This window comes from Bos grunniens, chromosome 3, assembly GCF_055505025.1.
Source record: "Bos grunniens cultivar Pamir isolate PY7600 chromosome 3, Bosgru_T2T1.0, whole genome shotgun sequence".
Taxonomy (NCBI): Eukaryota; Metazoa; Chordata; class Mammalia; order Artiodactyla; family Bovidae; genus Bos; species Bos grunniens.
Window position 1 is genome coordinate 70,734,628 of NC_141167.1, and position 21,405 is coordinate 70,756,032.

General features: G+C 38.9%; 2 protein-coding genes and 2 non-coding genes across 5 annotated transcripts in view; 3 read left to right on the plus strand and 1 right to left on the minus strand.

Moving 5' to 3' along the window:
* The first annotated feature begins 1,425 nt into the window (after positions 1 to 1,425).
* Positions 1,426 to 10,346, plus strand: RPL5 (ribosomal protein L5). Of its 2 annotated transcripts, none has more exons than XM_086391214.1 (8): positions 1,426 to 1,833; positions 3,052 to 3,121; positions 3,207 to 3,322; positions 4,177 to 4,311; positions 5,889 to 6,091; positions 7,102 to 7,276; positions 9,642 to 9,730; positions 10,185 to 10,346. In XM_086391214.1, exons 1-8 carry the CDS (start codon positions 1,540 to 1,542, stop codon positions 10,282 to 10,284), a joined length of 1,182 nt encoding a protein of 393 aa, XP_086247340.1. In that variant the 5' UTR covers positions 1,426 to 1,539; the 3' UTR covers positions 10,285 to 10,346. The 2 variants fall into 2 exon arrangements, with proteins under 2 accessions (XP_086247340.1, XP_086247339.1); XM_086391213.1 differs by having other exon boundaries at positions 1,749 to 1,833; positions 7,102 to 7,279.
* Positions 6,934 to 7,029, plus strand: LOC147375814 (small nucleolar RNA SNORD21). Its single transcript, XR_015161720.1, has one exon. It is a non-coding gene; the product is annotated as a small nucleolar RNA SNORD21 (small nucleolar RNA).
* On the plus strand, positions 9,809 to 9,941 carry LOC147375815 (small nucleolar RNA SNORA66). Its single transcript, XR_015161725.1, has one exon. It is a non-coding gene; the product is annotated as a small nucleolar RNA SNORA66 (small nucleolar RNA).
* A 198-nt stretch (positions 10,347 to 10,544) lies between the features above and the next one.
* The window catches only part of DIPK1A (divergent protein kinase domain 1A), a 130,010-nt gene continuing 119,149 nt past the window's right edge, over positions 10,545 to 21,405 (minus strand). The window contains exons 3-5 of the mRNA XM_086391212.1: positions 19,320 to 19,427; positions 13,474 to 13,650; positions 10,545 to 12,556 (exon numbers count right to left, since the gene is read on the minus strand). Coding sequence (XP_086247338.1) covers positions 11,744 to 12,556; positions 13,474 to 13,650; positions 19,320 to 19,427 — 1,098 coding nt within the window. The 3' untranslated portion in view covers positions 10,545 to 11,743. The remainder of the gene's footprint in view (positions 12,557 to 13,473; positions 13,651 to 19,319; positions 19,428 to 21,405) is intronic.

Sequence of the window (21,405 nt, forward strand, 5' to 3'; positions counted from 1 at the left end):
GAGGAGTTTTTAGTTGAGGCATGTAAGATCTAATTCTTTGACCAGGGGTTGAATCTGGGCCCCCTGTGTTGGGAACACAGTCTTAGCCACTGGACCACCAGAAAAGTCACCACAATGTTTTATTTTTTATTCTGAAATAATTTCAAAATCACAAGTTGGTTGTAAGAACAATAGTACAGAAAATTTCCATATATCCTTCTTCTAGGTTCCCTATTGTTAACATTTTAATACATCTGCTTTTTCATTTTCCTTCTCTCTACATGTATGTGTGTTCAGTTCAGTTGTTCAGTCGTGTCCGGCTCTTTGCGACCCCATGAATTGCAGCATGCCAGGCCTCCCTGTCCATCACCATCTCCCGGAGTTCACTCAAACTCATGTCCATCGAGTCGATGATGCCATCCAGCCATCTTATCCTCTGCCATCCCCTTTTCCTCCTGCCCCCAATCCCTCCCAGCTTCAGAGTCTTTTCCAATGAGTCAACACTTCACATGAGGTGGCCAAAATACTGGATATGTGTATACACACATAAATGTAATTATTTTTTGTCATTTTTTGAGAGTAAATTGTGAAATGATGCCTATTTTGAACTCCAAAATAGTTCAAAGTATATTTCCTGAAAAACAAGAACACTCTCATACATAACGGTAGTGTGGTTATCAGAATGAAATTGACATTGATCTATTACCACCATCTAATCCACAGATTTCATTTAAATTTCACTGACTATTCTGAGAATATTCTTCATAGAAAACAACAAAAAAAAGCCCTTCCTTTTTCTTTTTTTCTTTCTTGTCCAAGATGAAGCCTAGAATCGCACATTGCATGTAGTTGTCTGTTTCAAACTGGAATAGTTCTTTAGTTTTTCCTTATCCATCCTGATTTTGTCATTTTTGAAGGATACATACCAGTTACTCTGTAAAACGTCTCTCAATTTGGGTTTGTTTGCAGTTTCATCAAGTATCAGACAGATTAGACTAAGTGCTACAGAAGCAAAGGAATTTAACAGCAGGGCCTACTACCCTCAGGGAGTTTACAATCTAGGGTAGGCTATGCTATGCTAAGTCACTTCAGTCATGTCCGACTCTGTGCGACCCCATAGACAGCAGCCCACCAGGCTCCCCCGTCCCTGGGATTCTCCAGGCAAGAACCCTGGAGTGGGCTGCCATTTCCTTCTCCAATGCATGAAAGTGAAAAGTGAAAGTGAAGTTGCTCAGTCGTGTCCGACTCTTAGCGACCCCATGGACTGCACCCTAACAGGCTCCTCCGTCCTTGGGATTTTCCAAGCAAGAGCACTGGACTGGGGTGCCATTACAAAGGTGCTGTGGGAAGGCCCCTAACCCAGGCTTGGAGCACTAAGGCAAGGCTTCGTGAGGGGCATATGCTCTGGACTCGGAAGCGTAGTCAAGAAGCAGGCAAAAGTGCTCTACAGCAAATTTATTCTACTTAATTAAAATTTTTTTTCTTGCTTACAAAAGTAATACAGGTTTGTTATGAAACAACTTCCTAGCACAGGCAAGTGAATGCCGTTAATAATCCTCCATGCTAGTGCTCACAGTCGCTCCCTGTCGGATTACCAGTCTGGAGATGAGGGACTTTGCGGCTCTGAGGATTCGTCGGGGGAAGGCGAAGGTCAGCACGGGTCTTCCCACCAGCAGGGGGAGGCACACTGCACTCCGGCCGACCGGCTGGTCTCTCTTCCACACGTCGCTGGCGTGTTCGTCGGCGCTACATACTGCGCCTGCGCGTGCGCTGCGGCCTTTTTCCCCCCCGGAGCCGTGCTGGTTCTGCAGCTCTGTGGCAAGCCGCGGAGTCTGGGTTCTGATCCGCAGGATGGTGAGTGGGTATCCCGTTGCTGGGGCTACGGATGCATGGGGCCTTCCTCTCCTTGTCCTAAAGCCCGCCTAAAGTCCGTTTAGCGCGGCGCAGGAATCGGATGGCGTTAGATTGCCGGCTCCGCTGTGGTCGGGCTGCAGCTCCCAGCGTGGCCTTAATGGCTGCCACGGCGCTCAAGCTTAGTGGGGGGAGGGGTTGAAGAAGATGGGAGCTGGGACCGGGGATTGAGGAGGAGGTGAGTAGAGTAAGCAAACGGTGTGGATAGTTCTGGCTTGGCAGAGGGGAGCTCCGGCAGGCGGCCCGGAAGGGAAGATTGCATGGAGTCGGTCTCAGACTACTGGCCTGAGTGGAGACGGGCTGTGGCTTCTCGGACCCAGCTCCGCTCATGACTGGTGGGTTTTCCGAGGGAGCGTCGGGGTCGGCAGGTTGTTTGGGAAACCTGTGTTACTGGTCCGAAAAAGTGGCTTTTAAACCAAAACCGTCAGTAGAACCTGGAGGCTCTGGTGTCTTTGGGCCCCGAAAGAAAGCCCATTTAGTTTGGTGTACCTCTCCTGCTTTTTTCTCTAAATTGTCGCTGGTACCAGATTTTAGTGAATTTTCGGGTGGTGTGGTGCTGTAGTTTGTGGGGGACTGTTGTTTTAATCGGGAGTGATTGCCGAGTATGTGCTTGGCCAGTTGTGTTTCGTGACAAGAAATTTAGGCTTTTGAAAAAAGTTCGTGGAAAGGGAAAATATAGGTTCATGAAATGGGACAGCATTAAGAACAGACTGACGTTTGCAAAATAGTTGTCTTAAGCAAAAGTTGGGACACAAGGATTGTTGGTCCAAGAGGGAATAAAAGTGGAGAGTGTTTAAAACTTTAATAGTGCTCGTTTTATATCTGGTTACTATAATAAATTGGCCTACATTTTGTATGTTTGCTTTTTCATTCCTGTTTTGGCGCTGATTCATTTTTATTTTGTTGTATAAAATTGTCAGTCTTGATAGATGGAAAATAGAAGAAAAGTGATTTGATTTCTCAGATTTGAGAAAGTGATGGTTTTCTGGATTCACTTTTGAAGTTTAGGTTGTTACTTTGTCACAAAGTTAAGTTGTTACTTTGTCACAAAGTTTTGTTTGTCACAAAGTTGTTACTTTGTTACAAAGTTAACTCAAATGTCAAAGATATCAAGCTAAAACATTTATCAAAGTTTTAATAATTTACTCTTTTATCTTAAAGGGGTTTGTTAAAGTTGTCAAGAACAAGGCCTACTTCAAGAGATACCAAGTGAAATTCAGAAGAAGGCGAGGTATGGTCAGGTTTTCATATTCTCATTAGGAAAAGATTCTGCTTTGTAACGGAGTGGACTTTCTTAATTTATTTTTTTCTTTCAGAGGGCAAAACTGACTACTATGCTCGGAAACGATTGGTAATCCAAGATAAAAATAAGTACAACACACCTAAATACAGAATGATTGTTCGTGTAACGAACAGAGATATCATTTGTCAGGTAAGTTGTATTTTAGACTTAAATAATGGTTGGTAACCTCCACCCCCACTTCTTCCCTTACTGTGCTAGAGACATACTTGGGAAGCAGAACAAATGTATGCATTAGGTCTGTCTAGTTTGGTGCCTGGCACTCCAAAAAACATTCATTGAGTAATTGTTTTAGTAGGTCTGAAGGTGGAGCCTGGAGAATTGGTACTGTTAAAAAAAAAATACTTTGAAGATCAGCTGTTCAGCAATCCTACTCCATTTTAATCCATTCAGTTTAGGGGGGCGGACTAGAGAAATTTATGGTTCTGTGCTGTTTTTCGGGGGATGGGAGGATAAATTTAAGACCTAGTAGAAGGTTCTTGACCATTGTAATTCCAGTAGGATACTAGAATTTGTTGTGGACTAAGTCCACTTATGCACTGCTTTGAAGAGGTAGGTAGGTGTGAATATTAGACTCTTAAGAGTGTTCTTATTCCTGTATATTGTTTGAAGTAGTTTTAGTAAATATGTGTGAAGGTGTCTCCCATGCAAAAGATTTTCAGAAAGCAGCAGTTTGCTTATTAGTTCAGTCTCTCAGTCATGTCCAACTCTTTGTGATCCAGTGGACTGCAGCACACCAGGCTTCCCTGTCCATTACCAGCTGTGTAATTTGAGACATATGTATTGTGGCATTTGACTCAAACCTACCTGCTGTAGTTGACGAAGCCATAAATCTGTAGTTGAAACAGTGAGTGGGTTTAACGAAGACAAGTCTTAAGTGATGCAGGTCTGTATCTAGCTTTTTGTTAACTCCTTTGACAAAGAAGATACTTGGGACAAGTAATCAGTGAAAACAGATTACTAACCTCATTTTTCTTTTATTGTAGATTGCTTATGCCCGTATAGAAGGAGATATGATAGTTTGTGCAGCTTATGCTCACGAACTCCCAAAATATGGTGTGAAGGTTGGCCTGACAAATTATGCTGCGGCATATTGTACTGGCCTGCTGCTGGCCCGCAGGGTATGTACAAGATTATTTCAATTGGCATATTTTGGAATTAGCTCACTTGAGTTGTCTGTAACATAGATGGTTCATACATGGATCAGATACCTTCAACCGTGGGAACAGAGAAGTGCCTGTTGTTGCCCTGTGGCTTAAAAGGGCACTACTGCAGAAGACAATTTTATAAATGCATTGTTTCTAACAGATACACTTTCTAATCTGGGGAAGCCTTTTTTCCTCTCCAGTTTTCTTTCCTGTTTGTTGTGTGTATCTAGGCCAGTAGAATTTTCTGCAGTGATGGGTATCTGTAATCTATGCTGTCTGATGTGGTAGCCACTAGCCACATACATTGAGTGCTTGAGATGTTTTTAGTGCTACTCATAACTGAGTTTTTAACTTAAATATGAATAACCGTCTGTGGCTGGTTGGTGGCTACTTGTTGGACAGATCTACTCAAAAGTGTAGATCTTGTGAGCATCAGATCAGATCAGTTGCTCAGTTGTGTCCAACTCTTTGTGACCCCATGAATCGCAGCACACCAGGCCTCCCTGTCCATCATCAACTCCCGGAGTTCACTGAGACTCAAGTCCATCGAGTCAGTGATGCCATCCAGCCATCTCATCCTCTGTCGTCCCCTTCTCCTCTTGCCCCCAATCCCTCCCAGCATCAGAGTCTTTTCCAGTGAGTCAACTCTTCGCATGAGGTGGCCAAAGTACTGGAGTTTCAGCTTTAGCATCAGTCCTTCCAAAGAAATCCCAGGGCTGATCTCCTTCAGAATGGACTGGTTGGATCTCCTTGCAGTCCAAGGGACTCTCAAGAGTCTTCTCCAATACCACAGTTCAAAAGCATCAATTCTTCGGTGCTCAGCCTTCTTCACAGTCCAACTCTCACATCCATACATTGTGAGCATCAGCGTACGTTAAAAATGCAGACTGTTCTTCACACCTTCAGAAATTATGTTTTGATAGGATGTCCACGTGATTTATATGCATGCTAAGTTTTGAGAAGCAGTGCCTTAAGCTTTTGGGGTGGGGCTAGGCATTGGTTGGGGGTATTCAGTTTTAATAATCTTTGCCTCTGGGTGGCAGCATTTCCTATAATACAGAAAGGAAATGAAAGTGTAATTTTTGCCTTGTTTTTGTTTTCTTGGTTAAGCATGTGCCATTGTTGGGGACCCACATCTTCACTGGTTATAAACATGTTTGGTTGGGAAACACTGTCTTTTATATGAGAGCATTTTATTGCAAAGGCACTACTTGTGAAACCATAGCCACCTGATGTGTACTAGCAGAGTAGTGGCTTAATTAACATAATGTAGTGGCTTTGTAGAGAAAAAAAGATATTGTTTTAAGTACCGTGTCCTAATTGATTGTTACAAAAATCAAGTATGGACAGTGTAGCCGATTCAGAAACTGTTAAACAGTTATACTTGTGATTAAAATTGGATGTCTGAAATTTCTTTAAAAGTAGGTTGGGATAAAGAGAAAAGTGAATTGGAAAGAATTGTTTGGCTATTAAAGTTGTGAATTTTGAGATATTTTAGAGTTGTTTGAATATATTCTGATAAGCATTTAGACTGGCTTCTTTGTTAATAGCTTCTTAATAGGTTTGGTATGGACAAAATTTATGAAGGGCAAGTCGAGGTGACTGGAGATGAATACAATGTGGAAAGCATCGATGGTCAACCTGGTGCCTTCACCTGTTACCTGGATGCAGGACTTGCCAGAACTACTACCGGGAATAAAGTTTTTGGGGCCCTAAAGGGAGCTGTCGATGGAGGCTTGTCTATCCCTCACAGGTAATAATAGTATTCAAGGCCACATTTCCTGGACTCCAAAACGGCACTATTTCTAACTAGTTGGGCTTTGGAGAAAATTGAACCAGTGAAAGTAATAGTAGTATCATTGTGTACTTGCCATGTGCTGGGTACTGTGTAAAAGGAACTTGGTGGGGTGGGAAGGAATTGTAACATGGTTTATAAGTGGAGAGACTGGGCTTCAGAGGTAAAATGAATTGTCCAAGGTTTTAGAGCCAGTAAGTAGAGAAGCCAGTGTTGAAACCACTACCTTTTGTGTGTGGCTAAGTTTTGGTTGAAGTAAAGTGAAAGTTGCTCAGGTATGTCTGACCTTTGCCACCCCGTGGACTATACAGTTCATGGAATTCTCCAGGCCAGAATACTGGAGTGGGTAGCCCTTCCTTTCTCCCAGGGAATCTTCCCAACCCAGGGATCAAACCCAGGTCTCCTGCATTGCAGGGGGATTCTTTACGAGCTGAGCCACAAGAGAAATTTTGGTTGGAAATGAGCAGCTCTATTCCACCGATACTCCCCCTCCCCCGCCTGTTTTGGCAGGGGAGTGGTAAACAGTAAAATATAGCCTGACTGGCACTTACTTCTGTAATAGAGGGGAGGGAGTTGTGTCTTGCCAGTTCTCTTGCAAGGCACCTGTTAAATGTAATCTGGAACAAATCACTTACCATGTGCCCTGAGGCACCACTAAGTAATTGTAGGTTTTCAGGAAAGTAATTTTGAAACGTGTCTATGAAATATGGAGAACTAACTTTATAGTGGCCTTGGTTCATTTAATAGTTTTTAAAGGTGCTTGTTGCATGATTTTCTGTCCAGGAATTCAGAAATTAGCTGCTGAATGATGATATCCCACTAACTGAGCAGTCAGTAGTTGGTCCTTTGGTTGCATATGATGCAATTAATTGTTTCAAGACGGGACTGATGGCAGCTACTGAAATGAATTCCTGCTAGTAAACTGATTTCAACCAGTATATACTAAAATATGGAAAATTTTATTTCAGTACCAAACGGTTCCCTGGTTATGATTCAGAAAGCAAAGAATTCAGTGCTGAGGTACACCGAAAGCACATCATGGGGCAAAACGTTGCAGATTACATGCGCTACCTGATTGAGGAAGATGAAGATGCTTACAAGAAACAATTCTCTCAGTACATAAAGAACAACGTAACTCCAGACATGGTAAAAAATTTTTAAATGCCTGTATTGGTAAATTTATAGAACCAAGTTTTCTGTTTTGGGTAGGTACGTTAATACAGTTTTATTTCAGGTTAACAGTTAAAATTGAATAAGGGCATGTTTGTAGGTATAGACAGACCTTAAAAAGCTGGTTTTGGCTTAAAATGAAATTGGGATATTGGGCCCAGGGCAAGTTAAAAAGTCAGAAAAGATATTAGAAGGAGCTAGGCTTGTCAACATGCTTTTAGGAATCTTTTAGATGCTTAAGGATGGCAAGCTTCAAACATCAAATCTAAAGCATTTGGTGGCTCTTATGCATTTGGCTGTTCTGTAGTTAAAAAATTCATTTGTGTGGTCATAGTTATAATCTACTCTGATATGAGGTTCTATGTACTAAACTTCCCTTTTCTTGAGATAATAGGGGAAAGGTTCAGTCTTCATTATAGCCAATAAGTGCCATGTTGATTTTCTGTGTCTCAGGCATGCACAGAAAAGGAGAGGGACAGGTCTGTCGCTAGTTGTGTGTGATGTTGCAGAAGTGAAAGGGCCCATGTTTTCTGAAGTTTAATGTTGTGAAGTTTATCACACCTAAAGTTGAGTCTCAGGGTTATCTCTTAACACATTGAAGTAATTGAAGATGATAGTGCTAGTGTTGATAATGAAGGCATAGAACACCAAAATCACAGATTATAAAACCTACAAATATAGAATTTTATGTAAATTGATGGATTATATGTCAAGTAATTGTTGTTATTAGGTTCTTTCTGTTGGTGCATAGTTTATATTTTGGTATACCTATGTCTAAAAATTATACTTAGAATTGGGTGGTAGATCACTTACTGTCATTTGTATGCTTAGTACACAATCTTTTAAGACTAAATAAACACTATAGTTCTGAGTTTTTGAGCTAGGAAATGGGTAGTTTTATATTAGTAATGTAGATGCATGTTAATTTTCACGTGAGTATATTTATGTTACTATTGACATCACCCTAATATTAAAAATACCTTTTAGTTTGACTAATTCTGCTTTGCCTGTAAAACTTCTTCCTAAGCTACAACATGTGTTTCAGATGTCTGCTTCCTAATGCTTTCTTAATGCATGGTATACTTCAGCCAGACCATTCTTTGGCTAATCCTTTTACAGTAAGCTCATTCATTTTATCTGTAGAGGCCTCTGCTTATGTGTGCCTCCTGAAATCTTCTGCAGACATCTGGTATGTCTCCAACAGAAAGTGGTCTTTTTATAAACCAAATTCATGGTGTTATCTACATACATGGTTGTATTTCCTATGGAATTGATCTTGTGGAAGAAGTGAACTGGGTTGGTTAGATTTGTTAAATGGCTGCATTTGAAGTCATTAAATTTGTTAAATACAGTAGAGAGCTGTAATAGCTAAGAGAAGTAGAGAAACTTTCAAAAGGGATTTAGGTATTTGAGGTCTCAAGTGCTGTTTTAAGTTTTTGCATTATTTTCCTTGGCTAATGAGCTTTATACAAATACATGTTGTAATTGCATTTTATCCACGTTGAATGTGTAGTTTTAGAGATCTGGATTAACTTGACTCATTCTTGAGGAAGAAGGTAATTGTTACTGAGTCTCAGGCATTTTAGTTTCTTCATGACTTGATCTTCCATGTGTTTGGTAGTCATTTGCTTGGGTTAGGAAGTACTGAAACAATTCAGAGAGTTGCAACATTGTTTTTTGTTAAATTTTAGAACAAAATTCTCAGTAATGTTTCTAATAGCCTTTCAGGATTTTCTAGGGAAATTCAGACCTCTTTCTGATTCCACTAAGGCCTGATACTGCCAGATATGGTGATTTGTGGTAATAGATCAGGAGGTCCCTGGTATGGGATCCTGGGAATAACTTTTGTAAAGACCTATCAGAAATCAGTGGAAAATAGAAATAATGGGGAATGTGGGAGGACAGAGATGCATTTGGCATTTGTTTGTCGGCCCACATATTCTTCATTGTAACCTCTTAAATGCTGGCATGTATCCATACTTGAATGAAAGAATTTAGGTCAGATGGTTTTAAGTGAGCATAGTATGTGTTTCTACAGAAACAGTTTATTCTGAACTTAACTCAAGAAGTATAGTTGAACAGCTCAGAAATTGTGAATTTTTTTCTTTTTGAGGAAGAGTAAGTTAAGTTTTGTGAATAGTGTCAGTTCATATTGCCTGTGGTAAAAACTGGGACTTAGGAAAATGTGGTTTTTATATGGATACCGACATGGACTTAGTCCTTTTGAGAATCTGTCTTAGAAGGACAAAATAGAGCAAGCAGTAGAATACAGTGTGTCATATTATCGTTTAGGGCATGTGAAATGAAACCAAGTACTGTTTGCTTTGCTTTGTTTCAGATGGAGGAGATGTATAAGAAAGCTCATGCTGCAATACGAGAGAATCCAGTGTATGAGAAGAAGCCTAAGAAAGAAGTTAAAAAGAAGAGGTGTGTATCTTTTTTCTTTTGGAAAGAAAGGTTGGGAGGGGTTCTTGCCTTGTTGCATCTCTCGCAGACTCTGAAATTGTGCAAACTCGATCACTAGCTCTGCATGATGTTGCAGAGGTGAGGGGAACCAGGTTTGCTAAAGTAATTGTGGTGATAGAAATGTATTAGCCTCGGATGCTACCGAGGTGGCTCATTCTATCCCAGTACATTGTAACTACTGCCATTTTTTTTTTGGCTGTGCTGCATGGCACATGGGATTTTAATAATGAGTCTAAGCATTATACTTTACTTGATTTTTGGCCCTGTGATATAATAGGACAGTGTCACAGAAATTGGAATTTGGGAAAGTTAGACTAAGATCATAAATGAGTACATGTATTGAGAATTGGATTATTTGACTTTTAAAGTCAGGTTTTTAAAAGTTACATCCCTTTGTTTTCTTTTTGTTTCCTAGGTGGAACCGTCCCAAAATGTCACTTGCCCAGAAGAAAGATCGGGTAGCTCAGAAGAAGGCAAGCTTCCTTAGAGCTCAGGAACGAGCTGCTGAGAGTTAAACCAAACTACAATTTTCTATCAAGATTTTTCAGATAAGAATAATAAACTTATTGAACAAGCAGCTGTTTGTGTTAAGCTCTTGTTAATGGAATTTTGGAAAGCACCTGACATAGCCAGTATTTTCCTTCCAGAAAGAAGTATAGCTTTTCTGAGAGCTTACATATTGTCTGAAGGTTCATATCTGCTGCCTGGGCATCAGTTCTTCCTGACAGGAGTTAATTCAAGTCTGGCAAGCAACAGACAAACCTTCTATTAGAAGTATTTCTTCAATTCATTTATTGTAACCAGATGATAAGTGGGAAGAAAAAGTACCTTCAAAGTTTACAATTTTAAAGTAAGAAAAACTGATGCTAATTAATTCCTGGCTTTAATTTTTCAGAGGAAGCTGTCCCATGAAGGTCATATAATTTTAACATATTCATTTTAACCAGGTGAAAGCTTTGAGCAGAAAACACTGGGTCTTTCTCACACGAGATGTTTCATTTTATAGAGTTGAAAGGCACATGCCAGATCTGAATAAACAAAAGAGGAGCACATATCAACGCTTGTATGTCAGATTTACACGACAAAGTGTTAGATGGGTAAATTTACATGCCTCTTAAGAAACAGCCCTTTGGCCAATAGGGAATGTTTGAAAACAGTTATTAATAGGAAGTTGTATGATTTCAGAGTCCCACTCTGAACAGCTTAGATTCAAGATATGTGGAACTGTTGGGTCTATGGCCTAAAGATGCACCTTTTGAAGGACCAGTGGCTGGTTACTAAGATACAGATGCTTTAAATCTAGGATGATGAAAGCTCATCCATATTCAGCCTCTGAAATTGGCAGTTAGTTACATATTGCCAGAAAGAATCTTCCTGATGGGTTTCAAGTGGGGAAGGGCCACTCAACATTCTGAAGCCACGTAAAATTTGATATATAAATGGATTAAGTGTATAATACAAGAAACCATGCTATTAACCCAACACCTGTTTATAAAGGAGTAATTTTAATTTACCTGCTTTGCAGTCTTAATTCCTGTTAATGTGCAAACTTTACCATGCTAAGACATTAGTAAATTTATAAATTTTCTTTTTTAAATAGCAGCTTCAATGCAGACACAATTTCCAGCACTGATATTTGGCTAACAAATCTACAAAATACTCTTCACTGTTGATGTTTATGGAATGAGGCTTTTCACAGCATTATTTTTTAAGTCATTAGTCAAAATAGTTACACGGTAGATGTACTAGGAAGTGTACCAAGAGTTTCTAAAAGGACAGGAATAAATTTTTTGGACCTTTTGATCCTGTAACTCCTGCCTTCAGCAATCAACATGTATTTTAAGATGATGGCTTCCTTAGGATTGGGGAAAGGAGTTAACGCAAGGGTTTGAATCAAGCCATGTAGAAAAAATGATGAATAGTTTTCTTTTGAAGTGCTAAGTTTTCTTAAAATGGTTACAACGTCCAAATGAACTAAGAGTCATTTGTGTAGGAAATTTTCTTCCACAGTAATGTTTTTAGATTATTTAGTATCAAAGAATGTTCCATTTCCATTTGATTTGCTGTGACTTTGAGAGCAATACAAGAATACAGCTGTTTTTCTAATTCCTCACGAATTTCACTTGGAGCACCACGCAGTAGGTAGTCTTTGAGTAACTGACAGGCTTTTGCCAAGTTTGGTTGTATCACTTCTGAAGTACACTTCATTGTACTCTGATCACAGCTAGTTCGACAGTCCGTGCCATAGACACAGTCCAAGTCAGACTCACAGTGACGATCCTTTATAAGTTCTTTCAGGTTTGTCTCTGGCACAATTTTTCTCATGTCCACCATTTTCAAGTCATATTTATCATTATATCCTAGGTTTTTGGCACTAGTATCACACATGAGGAAGTTTCCATATGGGCCATGGAAAACATCTTCCACAAATTCTAGAAGTCCTATGGCTATTTTAGCCTTTCTAGGCCATGATGGTGTGAACAACTGATCCATGCTTCTTCTGAACCCAGATGGTATAAAAAGTTCAATGACCCATGGAAGGCTTATTCCATAAAGAGAGGTATATTCGACACTTTCCATCACATAGAGATCACCACAGAATCCCATTAATTTGGGGGTATGTTCTTTATCTTGAAGTATCACCATGAGAAGAAATTCATTCAATTGAAGAAGTGCCCATGCTGACTTCGCTTCCCCCAAGGAAACCTGGCCATCTTTGTCTCCATCAGCTACTGTCAAGATGAGGTTAACCAGTTCAGAGAGGTTCCCTTGGTCACCCAACTTTGCCTGTAAAGATAAGAACTTGGCTAATTACATAGAAGGTATGAAAAATGAGTATCCCAAGTGTAACATACATAACTAACTTCCTCTATGGGAATGATTAACCTGCTAAGTAATAACCTTGCTACTGAATACCCATAGGAGATTAAGGACATTCCCAGGTATTTATAATATTTGTCAAGTCAAAACTATGCTTTAGGTACTTGCAGTAAAACCCATTTTGCTAAGTATATTTGTCTGTTAAGAAATGACCACCCTAACTCCCATAATCTCCTTAAACCCTGTAGATAGTTAACCAAGCCATTAATTTAATTATTCTTTGCCTTGTCCATACACTTGCAAAATTGCAGCGTGATTTGCCCATATCCAAAGTTATAAAGGTCAACTACAGATTACTATCTCTTATTTTGTAATTGTTTTTACATTTCATTCAAGTATATTGTTCCAATAGTAAAGGCTAAAAAGCATTTCCCTACAAATGTTCCCTGGCACAAAACAGTCTGTCCAAAGAAAAGATTTTGAGTGAAAATATATGAGTGCAATGAAAATGAGAAAACATATTCTTTCCAGAAGTGTTAATTATTTTCATCTTTTAATATTTGTATTAATTCTTAAAAAAAAAAATCGGCCTAATTTTATTTCACCTTTTTGAAAATGGTGTACCGGTTATAATGTGAAGCTATAGAGCAGCCCATCTACTTAATGAACTCTACTCTCACATCTGGACATTTTTAGCTATAATAAGTAATGTTAAAGTAAACACCCTCCTTTTTTTTTTTTTCTTTTCTTTGAATTATTTTCTCAAGATAGAGTCCTTGATATAGGTCAAAGAATAGCAACATTTTTATGGCTTACAACGAAATCCTGCCAGCTTCTAGAAGAGAACCATGTCATACCAGCAACATGTGAATGCATATACTTACTTTAAAGAGACTGTAGACCATTTCTTTGAATTTCTGGACAGTAGTTCCCCTAGTTGGCTTATCAAATAGCACTATTTCTTTTCTTGGTTCCAATTCTGTACCAAAATCAAGATGAAGTGCTTGTTCCATTTGACACTTCACAACACCTGGTAGATTATCCCAAATCCCTAAATACATCTGTGAAAAGAATGACAAATTATGCTTTAGGCAGAGTAGAAAACCCTCATCTAATCTACATGATATTTTTAGTGTCCCCCTCCTCTTAAAAACGGGGTTTTCCTGGTGGCTCAGCGGTAAAGAATTCACCTGCAATGCAGGAGACTGCCTTCCATGCAGGAGACACGGGTTTGATCCCTGAGACAGGAAGGTCCCCTGAAGAAAGAAATGCAATCCACTCCAGTATTCTTGCCAGGATAATCCCATGGACAGAGGAGCCTGGTGGGCCACAGTCCATGGGGCCATAAGATTTGGACACGACTTAGAGACTAAACCACCAACATCTCAAAAAAACAAACGAGCAACAAAACATCGACACTGAGCTGGCTTTTTGAGTTGCAAATCTGAAATCATACTTCAAAGCTTTTTTCCCTTAATTTTCCTAATTAAAAAATATTACATACCTAAATATATATATATTTATATATATATAAATATATATTTTTTTACCATGATCAATTTTATTGTTTTCCAGTTTTTAAATCATGCTAAAATATAGAAAATAGAACATTTATCATCTTAACCATGTTTAACAATACAGTTCTGTGGTATTAGATTTCATGAACTTGTGGTATAATCACCATCATCTGTCTCCAGAACTCTTCATTTTCTAAAATTGAAACTATCCATTAAACAACTCCCTGTTTGCCCCCTTCCTCAGCCCTGCCATGCACCAGTCTACTGTCTGTCTCTGATTTATACTACTCACTCTGAGTATCTTATGTAAGTGTTCTTTTCTAACAAGCTTATAATGTCCTCAAGGTTTACCAAATTGTAGCAAGTATCAGAATTTCCATCTTTTTTAATGCTGAATTAAAACTATACTGTAGGAATATCCCACATTTTGTGTTTCCATTCATACATCAATGGACACTTGAGTTGCTTCCATGTTTTAGCTATTGTGAATAATTATGAATATGGATCTACACATATATCTTTGAGATCCTGATTTCAATTCTTTTACATATATACCCAGAAGTGGAATTACTGAATCATAAGGTCACGTTACTTCTAATGTTTTCAGGAACTGCCAACCTGTTTTCTTCAGTGGCTATACTATTTTAAATTCCCACCAATAGTGGGTTCTAGTTTTTTTTTTTACATTATTGCCAACACCTGTTTTTTTTCCTTTTTTTTTTTAACAGTAGCCATTCTGATGGGTGTGCTGCTGCTGCTGCTCAGTCGCTTCAGTCGTGTCAGACGCTGTGTGACCCCATAGACGGCAGCCCACCAGGCTCTGCCATCCCTGGGATTCTCCAGGCAAGAACACTGGAGTAGGTTGCCATTTCCTTCTCCAATGCATGAAACTGAAAAGTGACAGTGAAGTCGCTCAGTTGTGTCCGACTCTTAGCAACCCCATGGACTGCAACCTACCAGGCTCCTCCGTCCATGGGATTTTCCAGGCAAGAGTACTGGAGTGTGGTGCCATTGCCTTCTCCGCTGATGGGTGTGAGGTGGTATCTTTTTCTTTTTGGCCATTCCACATGGCATGTGGGATCTTAGTTCCCCAACCAGGGATTGACCCAGGCCCCGGCAGTGACAGCACGGAGTCCTAACCACTGGCCAGCCAGGGAATTTCCCTCAGTGTGGTTTTGATTTGCATTTTCCTATAATCAGTGATGCTGAGCATCTTTTCATGTACTTATTGGATATATGTATACCATTTTTTGAGAAATGTCTATTCAAATTCTTTGACCTTTTTTTTTTTTTAATTTTTATTTATTTATTTTTCTTATTTATTTATTTAATTTTATTTTATTTTTAAACTTTACATAATTGTATTAGTTTTGCCAAATATCAAAATGAATCTGCCACAGGACATGGAAGCAACCTAGATGTCCATCAGCAGATGAATGGATAAGAAAGCTATGGTACATATACACAATGGAGTATTACTCAGCCATTAAAAAGAATTCATTTGAATCAGTTCTAATGAGGTGGATGAAACTGGAGCCTATTATACAGAGTGAAGTAAGCCAGAAGGAAAAGCACCAATACAGTATACTAACGCATATATATGGAATTTTTTTTTTTTAATTTTGGCTGCTATGGGTCTTCCTAGCAGTGCATGGGTGGGCTTTCTTCAGTTCTGGCACATGGCTCTCTAGCTGTGGCGCATGGGCTTATTTGCTCTGAGACCTGTGGGATCTTAGTTCCCTGAACAGGGATCAAAGCCACGTCCCCTGCATGAAGGAGGATTCTTAACCACTGGACCAGGGAAGTTCCTGCCGATTTTTTTAATACAGCTGGGTTTCTTGTTGCTATTGTTGTGGAGTTTTAGGAGCCCTCTATATATTCTGGATATTAATCCCCTATCAGATATATGATTTGCAAATACTGTCTCCCATTCTGTTTCTTTTTTACTCTACTGATATAGATCTTTGATGCACAAAGTTTAAAAATTCTTATAAAGTACAATTTATTTTTTCTTTTGTTGCCTGTGGAAGAAATCACTGCCAAACCCAATGTCACAAAGCTTTTACCTAATGTTTTCATGTAAGAGTTTCATAGTTTTAATTTTATCTTTAGATCTTTGGTCTATTTTGACTTGAATTTTGCCTGTGGTGTTAGGTAAGGGTCCAACTTCATTCTTTTGCATGTGTATATCCAGATTTCCCAGTACTATTTGTTAAAAAAGAGTTCTTTCCCTATTGAATGGTCTTAGCACCCTTGTCAAAAATTATATGACTCTATATGTGAGGGTTTATTCCTGGGCTATTATATTCCTTTAGTCTATATATCTGTCCTCATTGTTACTGTATAGAAATGCAACAGATTTTTGTGGGTGGACTTTGAATTCATTTATTAGCTCTAATAATCTTGTGAAATTTTTAGGTTTTTCTACAAATAAGATCATATCACCTATCAAGAGATAATTTTACTTTTTCCTTTCGAATTTATATGCCTTTTATCTCTTTAACTGATCTTGCCAAAATTTCCAGTACTATATTGAATAGAATTGGTGAAACTAGGCATCCTTGCCTTTTTCTCGATCTTAGGGGAAAAGTTTTCAGTCTTTCACCACTGAGCATGATGTTGGCTGTAGGTTTTTCACACAGGGTTTTTACTATGTTGAAATAATTGCCTTTTATTCCTAGTTTGTTGAGTGTTTTTATCTTGAGTTTTGTCAAATGCTTTTTCTGCATTAATTGTGGTGTTCCTTTTCCCCCTTTGTTATGTTAATGTCATGTATTATTACATTGATCAATTTTCATTGTTGAGCCATCAAAAGTTAAGAAGGATTGGTGTTAGTTTTCTAAATGTTTATTAGAATTCATGAGGGAGAAGGCAATGGTACCCCACTCCAGTACTCTTGTCTGGAAAATCCCAGGGACGGAGGAGCCTGATGGGCTGCCGTCTACGGGGTCGCACAGAGTCAGACACTGAAGCGACTTAGCAGCAGCAGAATTCATGAGAGAAACCCATACATCCAGGGCCTTTCTTGTTGGGGGCTTGATTACTGATTCGATCTCCCTGTTAGTCTATGTAGATTTTCTATTTCTTAGTAGGTTTTGTGTTTCTAGGAAGAATCTGCCCATTTCATCTAGATTATCCAACTTGTTGCTGTACAACTGTTCACTGTATTCTCACATAATCCTTTTTATCTATGTACAACTGACAGTAATGTCTCTGCTTCATTTCTGATTTTCATAATTTGAGTCTTCTCTCATTGTTTCTTAGTCCATCTAACTAAAAGTTTGTCAGATTTGTTGACCTTTTCAAATGATCAACTTTTGTTTTCACTGATTTTATCGTTTTTCTATTTCCTTGATCTCTACTGTAATCTGTATTATTTCCTTCCTTCAGCAAGGTTTAGATTTAGTTTATTCTATAATTCCTTACAATGTAAAGTTCAGTTGTTTATTTGAGATCTTATCTCTTAATATGTGTTTATAGCTATAAATATAGTCTTTTTTAAAGTCAAATTACACAGAAACATGAAAAGTTCAACATCCATTTCCCTAATTCCCAGAATTAGTCATTATTAACTATCTAACTATTTAACAGTCTAACAATATATGGTGCTTTACGTTATGCTATGATCTGTTAGTTTACTTGATTATCTTACTCCCTATAACAACCCTATGCAGTAGATACTATTATTACCCTGACTTCACTGATAGATGAACTGAAGCAGAGAGAAGTGAAGCAGTATGCTGAAGGGAATACGATGGAGGCAAAGGTAGCATGTGAACCCAGGCAGTCTACTGCTGCTTATACTGTTGTTATTTATTTGTAAAAAACAAATATGACCATATTAATTAGTAATACTATTACTCTCTCCTCTGCTTCAAACCCTCTAATTCAATCAGATTAAAGTCCAAAGCCCTTTTCATTGTCTGCTAGGCTTCTTATGAGCTGGCCTGCTTCTCCAACCTGATCTTTACCACCTACTGCCTCAGTCTCTATATCCCATCTATGCTGGTCTTCTCTCTGTTTTTTGAACCTATTACCATCATTCCTGTTTCATGACCTCCTTCACTTGCTACTGGTTTTGCCCGGAGTGTACTCTCAATGATCTTCATACAGTTCATTCCTTCACATCATTCAAGTCTCAGCCAAGAGGTCCCGTTCGGCTGACCTTCCCTAATTTCCTACCTACAGTAGATCCCTCTTCCCTCACAGACTACCCTCTAAGCCATGACCTCATTTTATTTTCTTCACAGCCCTTATCACTGTCTGGAACGATCTTATTTTTTTTAATGTTCTGTTTTATTTATTTATTGGTTGTGCTGGGTCCTCACTGACGTGCATGGGCTTTCTCTAGTTGCAGTGAGTGGGGCTACTCTTAGTTGTGGTGCATGGGCTTTTCCTTTTGATGGCCTCTTGTGTTGCACAGCACAGGCTCTAGGTGCATAAGCTTCAGCAGTTACAGCACGCGGGCTCAGTAGTTTAGGCTCAAGGGCTCAGTTGTTGTGGCGCGTGGGCTTCGTTGCTCCGTGGCATGTGGAATCTTCCTGGACCAGAGATTGAACCTGTGTCCCCTGCAATGGCAGGCGGATTCTTATCTACTGTACCACCAGGGAATCCATGAAATGACCTTATTTCTTTATTGACTCTTTATCACCTGTCTTCTTTCACATGAAACATAAGGCATATGAGGCCAGAGGTTTTGTCTGTCTTGTTCCCCATGGTCTCTCCCAATGCCTTAAGCAGTACTTAGCAAACAGCAGATACTCAAATACTGGACTTTATTTCAGAAAACTTCTTAAGCATAGCTAGTATTATAGACTTGAAACCTACTTTAAATTTCTATAAAAGGAATGAGTATATTTCATCAACTCACCTTGTGTATATCCTATACAAAACACCACATTCTGTAATTACTTTACTTATTTACTTATCTGTCAACTGTTTATGTTCCTTATCCCTCTGGGATAATGTGAGACCCATAGGGAAATCATCTTATCTGTCTTAATCACCCCTGTTTTCCTAACATCTAAAATAGTGTATGGAATATGCTTGGACTAGGGGATTAATAAATACCTGTTGGATGAGTGAGTCAACACTTATACAATTGAATTATTTAAATATCCTAAAGTTCCAGTTCAACAGTTCTTTTAATAAGTAGTTTAAGGTAAAATCAGGTAGCACCATAAATCTGGAATGTTAATTCACAATGTCCATACCTGATTGTTGGGCTTGGTGGATAAGCATTTTCCAAAGTAAAGAGTTTCTGTGACACAAAGGCTATTACATGCAGGCCCATCAATAACTCCGGTCTTGTATTTGTCACACTAAAAACCAGGAAATAAAAAAGTAGTTAATAGGAAAATGTTCACAAGGAGAACCACATTGAAATATTTGCAAATGAAGCAATCAACAAAGGATTAATCTCCAAAATATACAAACAGCTCATGCAGCTTTATGTCAAAATAAAAACAACCCAAAGAAAAAATGGGCAGAAGATCACAATAGACGTTTCTTCAAAGAAGGCAGAGAGATGGCCGAAAGTACATGAAAAGATGCTCAACATCACTAATTATCAGAGAAATGCAAATCAAAACTGCAAAGAGGTATCACCTCACACCATGGAGAATGGCCATCATCCAAAAGTAACAAACAATAAATACTGGAAAGAGTGTGGAGGAAAGGAAACCCTCCCACACTGTTGGTGGGAATGTAAACTGGTATAATCACAATAGAGAACAGTATGGAGGTTCTTTAAAAAACTGACATAGAGCTACCATATGATCCAGCAATCCCACTCCTGGGCAGATATCAGGAGAAAACCATAATCCAAGAAGATACATACACCCCAGTGTTCACCACAGCACTATTCACAGCAGCCGAGACATGAAAACAACCTAAATGTCTATTGACAAAGGAAAGGATAAAGCAGACGTGGCACACATACAGTGGAGTATTACTCAGCCATAAAAACAATGAAATAATACCATTTGCAGCAACATGGATGGACCTAGAGACTATCATACTAAGTGCATTAAGTCAGAGAAAGACAAATACTATATGGTATCATTTACATGTGGAATCAAAAAGAAATGATACAACTGAACTTATTTACAAAACAGAAACAGTCTTACAGGTATCAAAAACAAACTTATGGTTACCAAACGGGAAATGAGAGGGAGGGATAAATCAGAATGATGAACTGAACATACACACACTACTATATATAAGATAGATAATCAACAAGGAATACTATATAGCACAGTGAACTCTATTCAGTATTCTGTGATACCCTCTAAGAGAAAAGAACTAAAAGAATGAATATATGTATATGTGGAACTGAATCACTCTGCTGTACACTTGAAACTAACACAATATTGTAAACCAACTGTATGCCAATAAAATTAAAATTAAAAAAGAAGAAACATATTAAAGATACCATAAAGAAATATTTACATTCTTTAAGAGAAAGTTCTATGATAAAAATAATTCAGGCTTTGGATATGGACAGACTTGGATTTGAATCCAAGCTCTGCTCCTTACTAGTTATATAACTATGAGAGATCTTATTGTGACTAGGGCATGCACAGAACTTTGAAGTCATTTTTTCCCACTTAGCATGGCCTGAGGTAGTATGGTATCTACTGCTTATGAGAAGATGGGCAGTCTATTTTTTAAAATGGCTCTATTTTAAAATGAATTAAAAATAAGTTTAAAATACCAAAATATTTTTAAAATAACAAGGCACTTCTGTCATCTTGTCTGTCTCCTTGATATTGCCCCAAGACAAGGAAAAAAAAAAAAGATGGGAATTCCCTGGTCATCCAGTGGTTAGGACTCTGCTCTCACTGTCAAAGGCCTGGGTTCAATCCCTGGTCAAAGAACTGACTCTACAAGCCATGTGTTGCGACCAAAAAAAAAAGAAACCAAATCCTTTGATAAGATAAGATGCCAATGTAACCCTGCTGCTGCTAAGTCGCTTCAGTTGTGTCCGACTCTGTGCGACCCCATAGATGGCAGCCCACCAGGCTCCACCGTCCCTGGGATTCTCCAGGCAAGAACACTGGAGTGGGTTGCCATTTCCTTCTCCAATGCATGAAAGTGAAAAGTGAAAGGGAAGTCGCTCAGTTGTGTCCAACTCTTCGAGACCCCATGGACTGCAGCCCACCAGGCTCCTCTGTCCCTGGGACTTTCCAGGCAAGAGTACTGGAGTGGGGTGCCACTGCCTTCTCCGAATGTAACCCTAAGGCACAATAAATGAGGATGACCTGCCAAATACAGTAAAAATTACAGCAGAGTACAGAA